This window comes from Nicotiana sylvestris, chromosome 5 (genome assembly GCF_000393655.2).
Source record: "Nicotiana sylvestris chromosome 5, ASM39365v2, whole genome shotgun sequence".
In the NCBI taxonomy this organism is placed as follows: Eukaryota; Viridiplantae; Streptophyta; class Magnoliopsida; order Solanales; family Solanaceae; genus Nicotiana; species Nicotiana sylvestris.
The window spans coordinates 62,823,197-62,841,990 of NC_091061.1; the positions used below are offsets into that span (position 1 = coordinate 62,823,197).

An 18,794-nucleotide genomic window follows, 5' to 3' on the forward strand; every position below is an offset into this window, starting at 1 on the left:
TTATATCAGAAGGCGATGACTTTAAACTATCAGTCACACTCACTCCCATTGTAGTAAAAACTCAGTCACTAATCGAAGTTGAGATAACTACATCAATTCCATTTAAGGTACAGGTAGCTCTGCCTACGGCCACCCCTGTTCCATTTGAAGTAGAAGTGGCCACACCTTTCACGGTGACAGTATCAACCGCACCTTCTTTCTACTCAAAAGCGATACCCTGGGATTATGTTGCCGATGCTAGACAAAAAGGGAATGCAAAGATGGAGGAATCTGATGCTGCGCAAGGAATGACCAGGACCGGGAAAATCTATACACCTGAACACTTAGGAGGACCAAGTAAGGATACTACTACCAAGCAGCCTGTCATTGAAATAGGACCAGATGACCTTTGGAGGAAAGTGCAAGCAAGAGAATATTTCGTCATTGATCATTTGAACAAAACCCTAGCTCAAATATCCATACAGTCACCATTGCAAAATTTGGAGGCACATAAGAATGCTTTGATGAAGGTGTTGAGCGAAGCTTATGTGCCCAACAATATCACCTGCAGAGAGATGGCCAATATGGTAGGGCAGGTGCTGGAAAGTCACAAGATAATCTTCAACGAAGATGAGTTTCCACCTGAAGGATTGAATCACAACAGAGCATTGCATATCACAGTGCAATTTGAAGAAAAGTTCATTGCCAGGGTCTTGGTTGATGGAGGTTCAAGCCTAAATATTTGTCCGTTCGATGCTCTGAAAAGACTGGGCAAAGGTTTCCATGAAATACGGGCAGGAAGCATGAATGTGAAAGCTTTCGATGGGTCCCAAAGGGCCACGATTGGGGAAATTAACCTTTGTCTATAGATGGGGTCAACTTGGTTTGACGTCGAACTTCAGGTGCTCGACATACCGACCTCATACAATCTTCTACTGGGCCAACCATGGATCCATGTCATTGGGGCAGTAGCTGCCATGCTACACCAAGCTATGAAATTTGAGTGGAACCATTAGTAGGTGATCATTCACGGAGATGGGAGTAACCCTCTTTACGCCAGTCAAACCATCCTGGTTATTGGAAACAGAAGAAGGTTGGGAGGGGAAACCTACCATCATATCGAACGTGTCAATGTCATTGAAAAAGACAAATGGTGGAGCAGCAAAATAGAAAGCATACTGGCATGGTCTGGGTATGAACCCGACAAAGCGCTTGGAAAGAATCTCCAGGGTATTACCAAACCGATACAGTTGAAGCATCACGGTACTACCTTCGGGCTCGGATACAAATATACATGGAAGGAGTATGATGATTGGTCGCCCCTATGGCGCGGACCTTATTACCCTCTCGAGCAACCGGTGCTGCATCTGGATTAGACTTTTCACCAAGCTGATACAATATGGGGAACTGCAGAAGAAGAACCATTAGCGGGGATGAGAAATCTGTTCTAGAAGGATGAAGACATGGACTGGAGTGTAATAATTGAGGAGGAGGAGGAGGAAGAAGTCCTCACAATTCAGATTGCAGAGAAGGGAGTTGTTCTTAGGAACTTGACCGCCACACCATCCCGATCCCGCCGAGTCCCTGGGTAGCTTGGCAGATTTTATGCCTATAGCCATTCTAGGCATTTAAGATTTTCAGTAATTTATTTTAAGATTCACTTGTTTCAAAATAAATGCTCGATTCATCGAGCCGTACTCGTTTGGATGTTTTAAGTATTAATCAAATGCTTTGCTCTTTATTATTTATTATTATTTTTCATATTTTTCTTTCTATAGCATTATTGTTACTTTTCCTAATGAACCGGTGACTGTGACATGTAATGAGGCAATGCAACATGAGAATAATGATTCAGATGAAGAAGATGAGATACCTGAGGAAGTTATCAGGGAGGTTGAAAACTTTGAGAATAAGCCTAAGTCCAACCTGGACGAGACCGAAGCAATAAATTTGGGGAACATCGAGACCATTAAGGAGACTCGCATCAGCATTCACTTATCACCAATAGAGAAGAAAGAGTACATCCGTTTTCTAAAGGAATATAGGACATTTTTGCATGGTCATATGATGACATGACCGGTTTGAGCACGTCCATAGTGGCTCACAAGTTACCTACTAATCCCATGTGTCCGCCAATTAAGCAGAAACTCAGAAAATTCAAGCTAGATATGAGCCTGAAGATCAAGGAGGAAGTCATCAAGCAGATCAAAACCAAAGTTCTCAGGGTTGTTGAGTACCCAACCTGGTTAGCTAACATGGTGCCAGTGCCGAAGAAGGATGGGAAAGTCAGAGTATGTGTTGACTATCGGGATTTAAATAGATCAAGTCCCAAGGACGACTTCCCGCTGCCAAAAATACACATCCTAATCGACAACTCCGCCAAACATGAACTCCAATCCTTTGTATATTGCTTCGCGGGTTATCACCAGATCTGGATGGATGAAGAAGACGCAGAGAAAACATCCTTTATTACACCATGGGGAGTATACTGCTACAAGATGATGCCATTTGGCCTAAAGAATGCTGGGGCTACCTATATGAGGGCCATGAAAACCATCTTCCATGATATGATACATAAATAAATAGAGGTATATGTGGACAACGTCATTATCAAATCCAAAAAGGTCGCAGATCACATATCAAACTTGAGAAAGTTCTTTGACAGGCTAAGAAGGTACAACTTGAAACTGAACCCCGCAAAATGTGCATTCAGGTTCCCACAAGAAAGCTACTAGGATTCATTGTCAGTCATCAAAGGATCGAGCTGGATCCGTCTAAAGTCAAGGTTATTCAGGAATTGCCATCACCTAGGAGCAAAAAGGATGTGATGAGCTTCTTAGGACGTCTCAACTATATCAGTTGCTTCACAGCACAGTCCACAGTCATTTGTGAACCCATCTTTATAATGCTGAGGAAAGATGCCGAGACAAGCTGGACCAAGGTTTGCTAGAAAGCTTTTAACAAGATCAAGCAGTACTTGTCCACACCAACAGTGCTGGTCCCGCCAGAGCCAGGACGGCCTTTGCTACTCTATCTATCTGTATTAGACGGAAACTTCGGATGTGTTCTGGGACAACATGACGAGACAGGAAGAAAGGAGCAAGACATATACTACTTGAGTAAGAAGTTCACACCTTACAAAGCACATTACTCTCTACTAGAACGCACTTGTTGTGCTTTGACCTGGACGGCCCAGAAGTTGAGGCATTACTTCTGTGCCTATACTACACACCTCATATCCAGGATGGACCCTTTGAAGTACATATTTCAGAAACCCATGCCAACAGGGAAGCTAGCCAAGTGGCAGATACTGTTGAGTGAGTTCAATATCGTCTACGTAACTCAAAAGGCAGTCAAAGGGCAAGCATTGGCAGATTATCTTGCTGAAAACCCGGTAGGAGGAAAATACGAACCCTTTAAATCATATTTTCCTGATGAAAAAGTATCATTCGTAGAAGAGGACATTACCGAAGCATACGACGGTTGGAGGATGTTCTTTGACAGAGCTGCAAATTTCAAAGGAGTAGGAATTGGAGCAGTTTTGGTATCAGAAACAGGTCAACATTATCCGGTATCTGCTAAACTCAGATTTCCCTGCACCAACAACATGGCGGAATATGAAGCCTGCATACTAGGACTCAACATGGAAATCGACATGAATATTCAGGAGCTGCTGGTAATCCGTAATTCAAATTTGCCCATGCACCAGGTACAAGGAGAAAGGGCCACCAAAAATTCAAAGATATTGCCATATCTGCACCATGTGCATGAATTGAGAAAGAGGTTCACGAAGATAGAGTTCCGACATGTGCCCAAAATTCAGAATGAGTTTGTCGATATGTTGGCCACTTTATCATCCATGATACAACATCCTGACAAGAATTATATTGATCCTATTCCGGCGAGAATTCATAATTAGCCGGCATATTGTGCCCATATTGAAGAAGAAACAGATGGAAAACCTTGGTTCCATGACATCAAGGAGTATTTGGTGAAAGGGGAATATCCGGAGCATGCAAACCACACTCAGAAACGCACACTCTGGAGACTGTCCAATCACTTCTTCCACAGCTGAGGAAATCTGTACAGAAGAACTCCCGATTTGGGATTGCTAAGATGTGTCGACGCTGTAGACATGTGATTTTTGACCCTCCCCGAGATTTTTTATATTTTAGCATGTAAATATTTAGTTTAGTCCTAATATTGCCATTTAAACTAGTTTTGACTCTTTTGCTTTATTTTATCTAAAAGAATGAAAACTACAGAAAATATTTTCCTTTATTCTAGCTAATTAGTACTTTATCTAGTTACTTTTAATTTATCTTACTTTCTATAAAACTAAAAATACTAAAATAGTCTTGACATTTTGTTCTTCAAAAGATTAAAAAAGCAAGGCTTCAAAAAAATATTCTTTACATAGTTTAGTTATTAGTAGTAATTATTTAATAGTATTCTGATTTCTTTAGTATAGCTAATTTTTTAATACTTTTTTAGGTAATTAACATTTTTTGTCTAGCAAATTTTAAGTTTATCTTACTAGTGAAATTGAAAATTACCAAAAAATAGTCACATGTTTTTAAGTTTTATTATATTAGTAGTAGTTTTGTTGTAGTGCTATTTTAGCTTCTTTCAAATAAAAGTAGTTGGTTTAATCTTATTTCAACATTTTTGGGGTAAGAAGGAACTAATGAAAATTATTTTAAAATTGTTAAGATTCCATCTTATCGTGGATAACAAACTTTCTTTCTAAAAATTTTATATGACCAATCACGCCAATTTCCTGGACACCACTTTAGTAATGCATTTCATTTTTTATTCACATACAAATTACTTTTCTCTAGGCATTAAGGAATTCACTGCACCACTAGATTGAGATTTCATTTTTTATATTGTGGGGACGAGATATTTTCTAGAGGGATCTTTACTGCTTTTCCAAGCACACACAGTCCATGGTAAGAAGAGAATACCTCAGCTGTCACGCCTCTCCTGGATTTTCTATCTTCAACCAAAAACCCTAACACCTTAGAGTTGCCATCGCCCCCTCATCTCTGCTAAAAAAATCCACCCACCGGAATCCCTTCATCACCACACAATCATTTCCCTCACTCCAGTTCCGCCGCCGACCATACCTTAACTACCTCCTCTCCAAAAAAAATTCCATCTTCCAGCGACAGACCAACCTAATCTCCATAACCACAGTCGCTGCTTCCCCCACCACCAAAAGACGACCTGCCTCCAGTCACCCGCCTTCACCACACCAGCAATCCAGACCTAAGCTTCAGCGATAGAGTAGACACGCACAATCTAGCGCCTCATTTCTGTCCATTGAACTCGCCAGAAACGAGCTACACCAGCCAACGCGCAGCACCCCTCCCCGTATTTGTTTCTTCTTCTTCACTTCACAACCAAGAAAGTTCCTTCAGCATCAACGAACCAATCAAACTTCAACCCCAAATAGCTACTCCCTGTCATGGAGTTTGTCGATTTTGTTTTCCAGGTTTAGTTCGAGTTCTCCGACGCGTTTCGAGGTCACCGAAAATCGTTGTTCTAGGTTGCTGCCGGTTTTCGTTTGAGGTTCTAATTCCGGTTGTGTAGTGAAGTCAAGCTTTTTGAAATATAGAGATCTGCCTTTGATTGTGCATTTTCTGTTTGTATTCTCTTGTCCTATTTGGAAAGGTTAGGTACTCCTTTGTCTTCTTCATTTTATTTCAATGTTAAGGTGTTTTTTAGCATGAGTAATTGGAAAATTGAAACGTTTGGATTTCAGTTTAGTCTCCGGGCTAAATCGATTCATCTTTGGCTTCTTATATATTTTGCAAAGCATGTTTGCCCATATTAATCATGTTCTAATGGATCTTGTAATCCTCTCTGACTGGTCTACAGCAAGTACTTGCAATGTATGCAAAAAACAATAGCTGAGAATTGAGAGGCCTAGATTATGTTGCGTATATTAAAGTCAGCAATGTTCTATATTTGACGTGAAGAATCCATTAGCTTAACTAACAAAATTTCTGCTAACAAATACCAAAATGTTCTATTTTTTTATAATTGAAAAGACTAAATTTGCTCGTGTATATTTGAAAGACCATATTAGACTCATCTTCATAACTGCGGGTATGGATCCCATGGCGTGGCTGTGGCACTTTATTTCATTAGTTTTAAATATGAACATCCTTAGTTCGCTTTAGTTGAATACATTTCCTTTAATAAAACTGAGGCGTGCCATTCATAAAATTGAACACATAATCTATGGCCCTCATATTAATTATCTTAACTAATGTAAAAAAATGCCTTGAACTCTCGTAGTTTGCTTTAGGCGAATTAATTAAATAAACTGTCATAGCTACGGGTACGGTTCCCGTGACGTAGTTGTGATGCTTAATTTCTAAAAATCGGGGGGTACATTTATGTGACCCAGCCACAATTTAATCTTGTTAATAAAATAAATATGTTGTAGATCGTGGGTACGGTTCCCGTGACATGATTCGCAATGTGTAATCAAATAATTAGTTGTATAACAATCAGATTATTAAGAACGGTTTAAAAAGAAATAAAAATGCACATAGGTTTCAAAGATGTTTTAAAATCAAATAAATAGGCCAATAATAACTGTTGAGCAACCGTGCTAAAATCACAGAACCCAGAAACGCCTAACACCTTCTCTCGGGTTAACAGAATTTCTTACCCGGATTTTTGTGTTCACGGACTGTAAAACAGACTCAATCTTTCCTCGATTCGGGATTTAACCGGTGACTTGGGACATCATAAATTATCCCAAGTGGCGACTTTGAATTTTTAAATAAAAATAATCCCGTTTCGATTGTCACTTTAATTTGAAAAACTCCTTTATACCCTTCTGGGGGTAGTAAAAAGGAGGTGTGACGACTCTGGTGACTATGCTGGGGATAAGAACCCAAAACATTTGGTTCAAGGTTCAAGAATTCGAGCTTATAATAATTGTTATATTTGAATTTATTTATTATCTTGTTTTAATTACCTGTTTGGGCCTAATGTACTAAATGTTGCTTTTTACCGTTTTGATATTATTTGAACTGTATATAAACTGCTACGAAACCCTTCTCTTCTCATCTTCGGGGAAGTGCATGTTGCCGTGACTTCTTTTCTGTTAGTGTCTTACCTTAAATTAGAAAGAGGCTCGGACAAGTTACGAAGCCGGATGGCCTTTTGGTTCCCGGTACGTAGCCCCCTTCGGCTTGAGTTGTCCGCTCGGTTACACAAATCTAGAACAACATACCCAGATTTTGAACTTAGAATAACTCAGCCTCATGCCGGATCCCTAGTAGGAACGCTTGTTTGCATCATATGCATTTGACTTAGGGGACTCAACACTGGGGTTGGGTCCGTCCAGGACAGATGTACCCAAAAAATAAAAGACCATCCTGATCCATCCTATATGCTATATGTATCTTCAAGGGTAAAAGGGTCATTTGGCGGACCAATGATAGTTGAGGGCAAATGAAAAAAAGGAGAGGGTGAAGTATGAAAATAAAGCAAGTAGGGCTCAGTTATGTTTTCTTTCACCTTTTGTTAAGAAAAAGACAAAGAGAAAAAAACATGAAAAAATTCAAAAAAAAAAAAGATTTTTGCACTTTTTCATCATTTTCCGAAAATCAAAAATCAAAAAAAGGGAAAAGAAAATCCAAAAGGAGTTTACATATTTCATCATTTTTTTCAAAAAAAAAGGACAAAACATATTTTCTTTAAATTACTTGTTTTTTTTAATTCTCGCCCGTATCCAATCTGCTCGAACTACACATACCTGATTCTCGTCTTTCGGGGCGTGATACGTAGGCAACCCACATAGAGTCTGGTCTTCCTAGTGAGTCATAGGTTCTTGGCTTCGCGGGGTCTTAGCCAAATCTTGCATTTTTAGCCACATAGGTTAATTTTAGAGAAACAGTCACAATCATATTTTGTATGTGTCCAGTAGGGAGTGTTATTGTCTCACATATTGTTGGTTTCAGTTTTTTTCATACAGGTGTGGATCTACTTACTAGAATTTGAGCATGATAGACACCCCGTGACCATCCAGTCAGGATCGCTCATTCAGGAGTTGCTTAAGGAGATTTGTTTTATTTTTTTATGTTTTGAGTATGTTATTCATTTTATGTCGTCTTTTACTTTCTAGTTTTGTACAGTAATGTCAAGTCTTTTGTTATTGTACTTTCTATTTTATATTTAAAAAAGTGTGTTGTAACTCGAAAATCGAAAAAAAAAGAAGAGGTTCGCATTTTATATTTATGTTAGAAGTTTTCTTTAGAATACTAATTCTTTTAAAGGTGGTTTTCCTTTAGGAAATTAATACCTATAACTCAAAATAAAAAATTGATGTTATATTTCTTTTTAGTACATTAAGACTAAAAATTCAAAAAAGAAAGAGAATTTTCTTTTAGTATCTCTTTAAAAGTTTCTTTAAGATTTTAGTTCCAAAAATTCAAAAAGATTTTCTTTTGAGGTTCTTCTGGGAAATTAACAAAAAATGAAAAAAAATTCTTTTTATTTCTACTAGAATTTTAGGATATTGTACATAGAAGATAAAAAAATGTACTTTATCTTTGGTTTATTTTTAGAGTTTCTCCCTTAGGTAATCAAATTAAAATCCAAAAATATTTTTTTGATCTTATTCATTTCTTGGTTCGAAATCTTTCTTTCAGGATATCAAATGGAAATTCAAAATATTTTTTTTTGGTTCATCCTTTAGATTTCCTTTCTAAAAAAAAGAATCAAAGAATATTTTTCTCTTCTAAGGATTTTTCCTAAATAATTTCTCATCAGAGTATTCATTAAGTTCAAAAAAGAGAAAAAAAGAAAGAAAATGAGAACGTTAGTTTGTTTACTTTATTCCTGATCTTCCAGAACTACGCAAAGATCTGATTCATGCGGCGTCATGATACGTAGACAACCTACATAGGGTTCGATCGGATCATTTTTTTATTATTAAAAGAAAAAAAAAGAAAAAAAAAGAGAAAAAAAAGGAAAAAAGAAGGAAAAAAATGAGGGTGAAATTATGGGATGTGAGGAATAAGAGGAAATAAAAGAGTGACCATTAGAATAAAAAAAAGGAAGGAAAATGAGCAAGCAAGTGCTAGAAAAGAAACGAAAGAGAAGATTGAAGGGATCAAATTGGGATGATGTCAACTGACCTTGTGACACTCAAAGTGATTTTTGAACCGTTAATTGTTGCTATGTGCATTGCACACAATGTGATATTTTTAGCTATTAAATGCCCTAACGCTAACAGGATGTCCCATTTTGTTCATTTGTTATCTTCATTGAGCAGAAGAGTGGTTGGTTTGTGGTTTTTAAGTAACTCGTCCATACAACACAAGGTCAAAGAGCAAGGCAGCCATGGCTAGCAAAGAGTTGGACAGAAGGGTTATTGATTCATCTAAAGGAATTATTGAATCAGAATCTGAGTTGAAAGAAGAGGTCTTAAGGGTGAAAGGACAGATGGCCGAAGTATACCAAGCCTGGATTAGTGGGCGTCCTCCACCATCAGTTCCCACTAACTACACTGAAAGCCTTATCACCATTCTGCCACTGTCACAAATCCAGCTTCCCACTACTGTTGATATCACCCCCCACAACCTTTTCACACTCTACCCGCCAAAACCACCTCATATCCCGCTCCTTTGGCATCTCATGCTCTTGTAGCTCCTCCTTCAGCTACTTTTCCTCGATCCTCTAACGAGACTGTGTTCAAAGTCCCTGATGCCCAACACTATGCTCCAGAACCAACTTTCAAAGTCTCAAATTCATACTCTCATGCTTCTCATCTTGAGCCTCCCGGTGAAACTGAAAAGCTTGCTAAGATAGTGGAGCAAGATGAGATATACAAGAAGGTGAAAATCTTAGAGCAATCTTTAAGAAACATGCAAGGGATAGGGAGCCAGATGAGCGTGGCTTACAAAGACTTGTGCTTGTTTCTTGACGTCCACCTGCCTGCTGGGTTTAAGATACCAAAGTTTGATTTGTATAACGGGCAGGGAGATCCCGTGGCCCATTTGAGAGGTTACTACAGTAAGATGAGAGGCGCCGATGGGAAGGACAAATTATTGATGGCATATTTCAGTTTGAGTCTGAGTGGGGCAGCTCTGGAGTGGTACACCCGCCAAGACGTTAGCAAGTGGTACACATGGGACGATATGGCTCAGACTTTTTTCCGGCACTTTCAATACAACATAGAAATTATCCCGGATCGCATGTCCCTCACCAAGATGGAAAAGAAGCCTACTATAAGAATTAGGGAATACGGGCTCAAATGGAGAGAACAAGCTGCTAGAGTCAATCTCCTGATGGAAGAAAAAGAGATGGTCGAGTACTTTCTTCAAGCTCAAGAGCCAACTTACTTTGGGTATTTTATCTCGGCTGTGGGTAGGCCTTTTAATGATGTGGTAAAAATGGGAGAAATGGTAAAATATGGGTTGAAGTCGAGCAAGATCATGAGCTATTCTGCTTTAAAAGCCACAACACAAGCAATTCAGAACGACACATGAAGCTTGCTGGGATACAAGGAACATGATGATGTTTCCATGGTTGTCTCACGATCAGGACATGGTTCAAAGGGTTCGCCTCACCAATATACTCAGCCTCAAATCCCAACCCCAAACCTATCCCTGAGCTCCACCTAATCCACCTCAGTATTATCCTACTAACAATGTCTGGTCATTTGTCCCACCACCGGGTCACTCCTTATGGTGAGCGCCAGCACCGCATAATGCACTCTTGCCTTCACAACATTTTCAAGCACCCAATAACCCTAGAAAACAGAGGTAGGGAAGGGAACAAAGGCAAAGAAATAGTTTCACGCCAATCGGGGAGTCCTACACAAGCTTGTTTGAAAAGTTAAAGCATTCTGGCCTGATTGAGCCGTTCCTTGGCTATACTCCAGACCCATATGCAAATGGTTTTGATCCTACTGTACGATGCATATACCACTCTAACGTCCAAGGGCATAGCATTGAAGATTATCGTGCTTTGAAAAGGAAAATAGAAATAATGATTTAAGAAGGGATAATTGTGATCAAGGACAGTGACAGGGAGTACGCGAATCCTCTTGGGAACTTACTGACTGAAGATAATGATATTGAAGTTGGTAATGGTCTTGGCAATATTGATGTAGAACTCAGTGGCTAAGATGCCGTGCTTGGTAATTGGAAAGACGCTCCACCTCTTGGCTAGCTGGGGAGGAGTCTTGGTGGTTTGTTTTGTTGTAATTTCTGTTGTCCGGGTTATTTTCAGGGTTGTAATCTGGATATTGTCTTGTGAGTCAAACCCTTCTATCCTTTTATTTTGCCTAATTTGTTTAGTCGTAGTATCTTGTTTAGTGTTGTCTGGTATTGTTCCAGGATTGTAACCCCAGTTTGTTTTACTTGTTTTGTTGTTCAAACCCTTTCACCATCTGTCTAATACAATTTCCTGTTTTCTGTTATTTCTAGTCAGTGTTTTTTTAGTTCTCTTTCCCTATTATAGTTATTTTCCTGCTGACTTAGTGACATGACATGCACGCATAATTCTCAGCCTGGTCTTAAAAGTTAGTTTATTAATGAAGCAATGAAACAATTTTGAAGATGATAGGGACATTTGAGGAAATAAGTAAAGGCATTTTGAGATCATTTCAAGCCCGAATTGTGTGAAACTGGGGCAGATAGAACATAAAGAAACACTATTGAAACGCATCCTGTCAAATCAGGTTGAAGCTAAAGGCAAGTTTGCCCCAAATTGGCAGGGGCCATTCGTGGTAACGAGAGTGTTGTCCAATGGCGCTTTGTATTTAACAGATGTAGAAGGAAAATGTGTGGATATGGTTATCAATTCCGATGCAGTCAAAAGATATTATGTATGATTTCTTTGGTTTGTACAATTGTTGTTTGTACTTGGCATGTGTGAGAATGTAATTTTTGCCTCACATGAATTACTCCAAAAGAATTCTCAAAATTAGGTCTTTTTCTTTAATTATGTGTTATTCTAGGAATTAATGTGCAATTTTCCTGATTGTTTGCATATTTTATGCATTTTTAATTTTATTAATGCATTGAAAATACAAAAAATATAGCATCTGCATTTAGAATTTAGTTTTACATTTTTACATTAATTAAGTAAATTGTTGTTTTGCAAAAAATGAAAAATCCCAAAAATAACGTATTTTGCATTTTTTTATGTTTAATGTTACAATTTTGTGATTTTCTTTTAATTTGGCATTCAATTATTTGTAATAATTATTATTTAGAGTTAATTAGCATTTTTGATAGGATGATTTGGTTTTATAAATTAATTTAAGATTATAGTTTTAATTTTCGAAAAATAGTTTGAAATAAATAGAAAAGGAAGAGAATTAAATAAAGGAGTAGTAAAATTTGTTGGGCTATCTCTCATTTTACCCAGGCCCAAGCAAAATCCACCCCATTATCCGCCCAAACCAGCCTAGACCCATCTCTCCTACCCGACCCGACCTAGCATAACCAAAACGATGTCGTTTCATGCCGAGATTAATCACAGCCGTTGATTCCATTCAATCCAATGGCTCGAGATCAACCATCCATTTTAATAATACTAAACCCTAAACAACCCCCTACCCCCAAAATCACAACACCCCCCTCCCCCCCTCATTTGTGTCTCTCATTGCTTCAGAGACAACCATGTCTCACCACCGCCCTCCGCCACCGGAAATCGCCTCACGGCGGTTCCGGTGGCCCAAACCACCACAAATTAACACCGAAGATTCTCCTTCACCTCATAATCTCAAATCCCCAAACCGTTTCTTTCGAATTGCAGTCGAACTGGTCGAATCTTTGATCGAAGTTTGAACCCAAAACCCTAGTTTACCCAATCCCCTCCATCTTTACACCATAGAATCCTCTCACTCCCCTCTTTCCGAATTTATGAACCTTATCCCTCGAATGTCCCGGGAATCCCTCGAATCTGGATTTAAAGAAACGAACCCTAAAATCCCAAAATCCAAGTCATTACGTGTTTAAAGGTTTGAGGTCAAAATCGACCTTAGTTGTGTGTTCTCAGTCGAGAACACTCGATTAGTGTCCATTCCGGCCACAAATTCGAAGATCATTGAAGGTCTAGTTTGAAACGATGTTCAATCATTTTTGGTAGGTATTCCTGGTTTTAATTTTTTCTATTTTTTCTTTTATTATTATCATCTTCTTCTACTCCTTTCTGTTATTAGAAGGTTATTTGATCAGTTTGTTCTATGATTTTTTTTTATTTGTTTTTCGAATTAATAGGTTGTTTGTTGATTTCATTTGGTTTTTTTGTTTAGTTGCTCAGAAGTTTAAACTCGTATAACAGTAGTTCTTGAACTGATTCCTGATAATTTTCGTTGAAAGATTGGAATTGTTTCATTTTTCAGTATTAAGAGCTATTAAGCAGTCTGCTGATATATTTTGTTTACATAAAGACCGAATAGCCTTAAACGATGTGAATTGGGTTCAGCTTGGTCCATGAATTTCAAGTTTTAAAAAGGGGAACTTTAAGATAATAGTGGGAATTATTTAATTGTCACCTAACTTGAGAAGCGGCTAAATGGGTGGTAGGGTAGAAATTGCTTTACTGAATTAATTAAGAAAGCACTAAGTAGTGGAATGAATTAAAAAATAGAAAAGGGTACTGATAGTGGAAACTACACTTGTTTATGGACCTTTGCTAAGGGATACACATGGGAAGGGAATATACAAGATGGAAAAGGGAAAAGATCTGAAGAAAAAGGGAGTTGGTTCTAGTCTTTAAATAGATACACACGGACAAAAGAAAGAGCTTAGGAGATTGGGGAGAGAACTTTCTGAGAGAGTACATACAGACAGACCTAAGGGAAGAGGGAGGGAATCAGAAAAGAAAAACTGAAACTGCTAAAAATTGGCTTCTGTTCCATTGAGCTTTGATTTGATTTCCAAAGTTTTCAATTTCTGAAATAGTTTTCGGTCTATCTAGGCTGAAATGATTTGAGTTTGGTATTTTAAAAAGTTTGGTTCTTGAAGTTCTGACCACATTTTCGTGAGTGTTGCACTTCGTTTCTTGGTTTAAAACTGGTTTAGCTGGTTGTTTCTGTTGCCGATCACTATTCTTGCTACTGTCATGCTGTTGCTTCCTCATTTTCCATGTTGTTTTTGAATTTCAGGTACTTTGCTTTGGCTTATGAGTATAGCATTACTGCTGGACATGTAATTCTAGCGAAATTCTGGTTGAAAGGAAGCTGCATTAGAATTTGACCTCCCATGTTTCTCTTGCTGTTTCAATATTACGTTTGAACTACAAATGTCAGTTAGGTTTTCTGAATTCGTGTGTGAAGAGTAGTTTGCTGTAGTAAGTTTGCATTTGTATTGATGTATGAACTATGGATTCTATTTACTTAGTTTTCTTTTAACAAATCTAAGTGAGTGCTAGTTAAAGGATTTATTAAGGTTTTGTCTAAAGGTTTAGTGTAATGCTTTGGGTTGTAAATCCATGTTTAGCTTATACTGTAGACTAGTTGTCTTAGCTTGGGTAGCCATTTGATTTCAGTGAATTGCTAAATATCGGCTTCTATCTATTCACTCATATTCTGCCTTGTAAACATGCCCATTGGTGAAGCTAAGGTTCAGAGTCATGTTTAAAGTTAGTAAAAGCTGAATCAAGCATGCTTACCTGATTGTTTAATGTTGAGTTGTGTTATTCATGTCGGGATAGGATGCTTAAAATTGGAAGGCTAAGTAGGTAGGAAATAGGATAATTTCCTATTCCCGGAAGGTATTAGTTAAAAGGCATTCAGAATTGGTATCATAATATGGGGTTTAGTTTCCAAGTTAAATATGTTTAGGCTCCGCAAAGATTCGACCTTGAGCACCTGTTTTACAATTGCATCGTGAATAGGACTTTCTTTTGCATCGTGAATTCGAGGTGTGCCATTTAGCAAATTCCCATGGCCCTCACAAAGTTAAAAATGCGTAGTTGCTTTAGGCGCGTTATTTTAATAATTTACTTTCCTAAACTCGGGTGTGCATTTATGTGACCCAAATCCAAATCTCAACGTCGGATAAAATGTGTTGTGAATCGCGGGTGCATTTATGTGACGTGGTTCAAGACATATTTTAAATGACGTTGCAATTTTCCTTGAAAAAAATAATTAAATAAATCGGTTAAAGGTAAAATTGCACATAGGATTAAACATGTTTAAAATCAGATAATTAGGGCAATAATAACAATTGAGCGACCGTGCTAGGACCACGGAACTCGGGAATGCCTAACAACTTCTCCCGGGTTAACAGAATTCCCTACCCGGATTTCTGATTTGCGGACTGTTAAACAGAGTCAATCTTTTCCTCGATTCGGGATTGAAACCGGTGACTTGGGACACCATAAATCTCCCAAGTGGCGACTTTGAATTTTAAATAAATAAATCCCGTTTTGATTGTCCTTTAATTGGAAAAATTCCTTTATACCCTTTCCAGGGGTGCAGGTAAAAAAGGAGGTGTGACAGCTCTGACTACTCTGCTGGGGACAAGAACCCAGAATCTTTGGTTCAGGGTTCAAAATTCGAGCTTAGATGAATTGTTATATTTGGCTTTATCTGTTATCTTATTTTATTACATGTTTGGGCCTAATGTGCTAAATGATGCCTTTACCGCTTTGATATTATCTGAACTGTATATAAATTGCTACGAAACCCCTCTCTTCTCTCTCCCGAGGAGTGCACGCTGGTCGTGACTTCTTTCTGCTAGAGTCCTATTCCAAATAGAACGAGGTTCGGACAAGTTACAAAGCCAGATGATCTTTTGGTTACCGGTACGCAGCCCCCCCTCGGCTTGAGTTGTCCACTCAGGTAAGCCAAGTCTAAGACAAATAAACCCAGGTTTTTAACCTAGTATAACAAGACCTCATGTCGGATCCCTAGTAAGAACGTTTGTCTGCATCACGTGCATTTTGACTTTGGAGACTCAACACAGGGGTTGGGTCTGTCTAGGACAGGTGTACAAAAAATGAAAAGACCATCCTGATGCATCTTACTTGCTACTTGTGCATTTATTTGCTTCAGATTTGCATGTTGACCGGTTTTCAAATAAAAGGAAAGAGTTTGGAAAAGAAATAGCAGTGTGAGGGCTAAGGGAGGTAATTACCTGTTTTGAAAACCTAAATATGCCAAAACTCTGCAGGAATTTTGAAAAAAAAAATAAAAAGAGAATTTTTTGTTTTCAAAAAAAAGTTGGTTTTTGTGTTATCAAAATTGCCCGAACTACGCCAGTTTGATTCTCATAGGGTGTGAGATACGTAGGCAACCCCCATCGGGTCCAACTTCCTTTTTGCAAAAATAATCCGAAAGAACAAAAATTTTACTTTTTATTTGAAAATAGTTAGGGTGATTCCATTCTTGTCAGAAATAGCCGAATGGCCCTAAAAGGGCGCCGGAAGGCTGTTTTTGCAAAAATAGCTACATGTGGTCATTTTTCAAGGTTTTCACCGATTAGCCAACACAACCTTAAAATCTTCGTCTTCGAGGTGCTGAAAGGTCGTATTTGCAAAACCGGATTTTATTTTTTGAAAAAAAGGGAAAAGAAAAAGTGTGTCAATTTTGTCTTCAAGTCAAATGAGTCTTGATTTTTGCTTAATCACCCTAATAAATGTGCAGAATGAGCACGAGTCCAAGTTTGCCGATAGCAGTTATGAACAAGATCCCTTTGGAGTTGCATATGTGGTGGGAAGATCTGGGCAAGTCAGAGCAAGATAAGGTCAATCTACATTTGGGAGGTCTCACCGGGTTATTAAAGATCAGACCTAGATGAGACATCATAAAGGCTTTGGTTACGTTCTAGGACTCGGCCCATAACGTATTTCACTTCTCGGATTTTGAACTCACCCCGACCTTGGAAGAGATAGCAGGTTATATGAAAAGTACTGCAGGTTTGAGGCATAAGTATTTGATCGCTCCAAGGGCCGTTAACTCTCACAAATTCATGGACTTGCTAAAGATAAACAAGGGAATCCCATATTCCGAGTTGGAAGGGGGTTTTCCATTCTACATTTTATACACCAGAAGTACGGGCATGTAGGAGGGTTCAATGATCCGGAAGCGGGGTTTGCAGTAAAGGGAACCGAACAAAATGGGACGAGCATAGGCGTTTCGCTTTCATGGTAGCGTTCTTAGGCCTTGTGGTATTTCCCCGAAAAGACGGGAATATCGATTTGCGGGTGGCTGGAGTCGTCAAGGTCCTGGTCACCAACGCCAAGAGCACTCTCGCCCCTATGATAGTGGCTGAGATATACCGAGCTCTCACAGCTTGTAAAGCTGGGGCAGACTTCTTCGAGGGATGCAATTTGCTACTACAAATATGGATGATCGAGCACTTGTGCCACCACACTCAGTATATGAGTTATGGATCCGCAGAGAAAAGCTGCATTGAAGAATTCAACACAAGGGTTTCAGGGTACAAGTTACTGGAGGGGTTTGGAGAATGGATAGCCCGCCTTCGCGCCATCGCTACGGGACAAATAGAATGGACACTAGGTTGGCTTCCTATTGAAGAAATTGTGTATATACCCGCCACAGGTCCTTACTTCCTCCTAATGGGTCTTCGAGGTATTCAGCCTTATGCTCCCTACCGAGTGATGAGACAATTAGGAAGGTGTCAGGTGATGCATCCAAATGAAGATCTCAGTATCCATGAGGTTGAGATTAGCTCCGACGACCAATTTCATGAAGAAACAGTTCATTATATTTGGAACGAGTGCTAGTATTTGATAGCAAGCACCCGAGTGCGAAACCTATCTAAAGGCGAGGTCTCACCCGCCTACCTTGTCTGGATAGAAAGAAGAACGCTGCAAGGGCCGAATCAGAACGACCGGCCAAAAAACCACACATTCATGAATTCGTCGAGGCATCGTAAGAACTGTGGGCTTGGTTGGCCAAAGAAAATGAGTACAGGGCCACAATAGGAAAGCTGGAAAAGCAAGTCAAAGATCTTCAATTCGAGAATGGCTTACAAGCAGCGGCGGATGAGGGTGAAAAGAAAATGAGGCCCTTCGAGCTCAAATTCAGAAACTGAAAGTAGCGGCAGAAATTCCAGTCCGAAGTAACAGAGATGAAAAGCTCGTAGCTAACCTAATGTAGAAAGTGAGTAACTATAGTTTCTATTTGAACAAAGTAGAAAGTGAAATAGCCGGGGCTCAAAAACAATTGGCTAAAAATACAGATGAACGGGTATGCCTGGTTAAGCAGTTAAGAGAAAGGTACGACGATGAGGTCGCGGGGTTGAAGAAAAGGGTCCTCGCCACGAGAAACAAAATGATCAAGCATGCAAAAGACTTCAAGGTTGAAAGGGAACATTGTTACATGACATTGGCGCAGTTAGAAATAGACTTGCAATAACTTCAGGAACAAAACTATGCAGCCAAGCAGACTTTGGAGGCCAGGGCCCAGCAGATTGGGCGTTTGTTACAAGAAAAGGGCATCATAAGAGAGAGAATTAGAAACATCACTGACTACATCACTATGAAGTACCACATTTGTGAGGATATGACTCGCACTACGTTTTTTGCAGCGGTGATGACCTTTGTTAAACAAATAATGAACAACTTGGACCGACTTCAATGGGATCTTGTACATAGGCCCGCGACGAGACCGAATGATGTCCCACGGGCTCCAGGAGCATTGATGTACTCATGATTTTCCGTTTGAGTCTGTATTTCCTTTTCTGTCGAAGTCCGTAAGTCATGTTGGGTTTATATTTTATTTCTGTTAGTCTGTATTTCTTTAAAGTATGATAGCTTAATTTCGGAGTCTGTATTTTGTCTTTTGCATCATAGTCTGTTAG

At 39.0% G+C, this 18,794-nt stretch overlaps 1 protein-coding gene across 1 annotated transcript; it reads left to right on the top strand.

Moving 5' to 3' along the window:
- The first annotated feature begins 9,872 nt into the window (after positions 1-9,872).
- LOC138868737 (uncharacterized) lies at positions 9,873-10,496 on the top strand. The gene has a single exon (XM_070146303.1). It carries the CDS (start codon positions 9,873-9,875, stop codon positions 10,494-10,496), a length of 624 nt encoding a protein of 207 aa, XP_070002404.1.
- Positions 10,497-18,794: the final 8,298 nt, after the last annotated feature.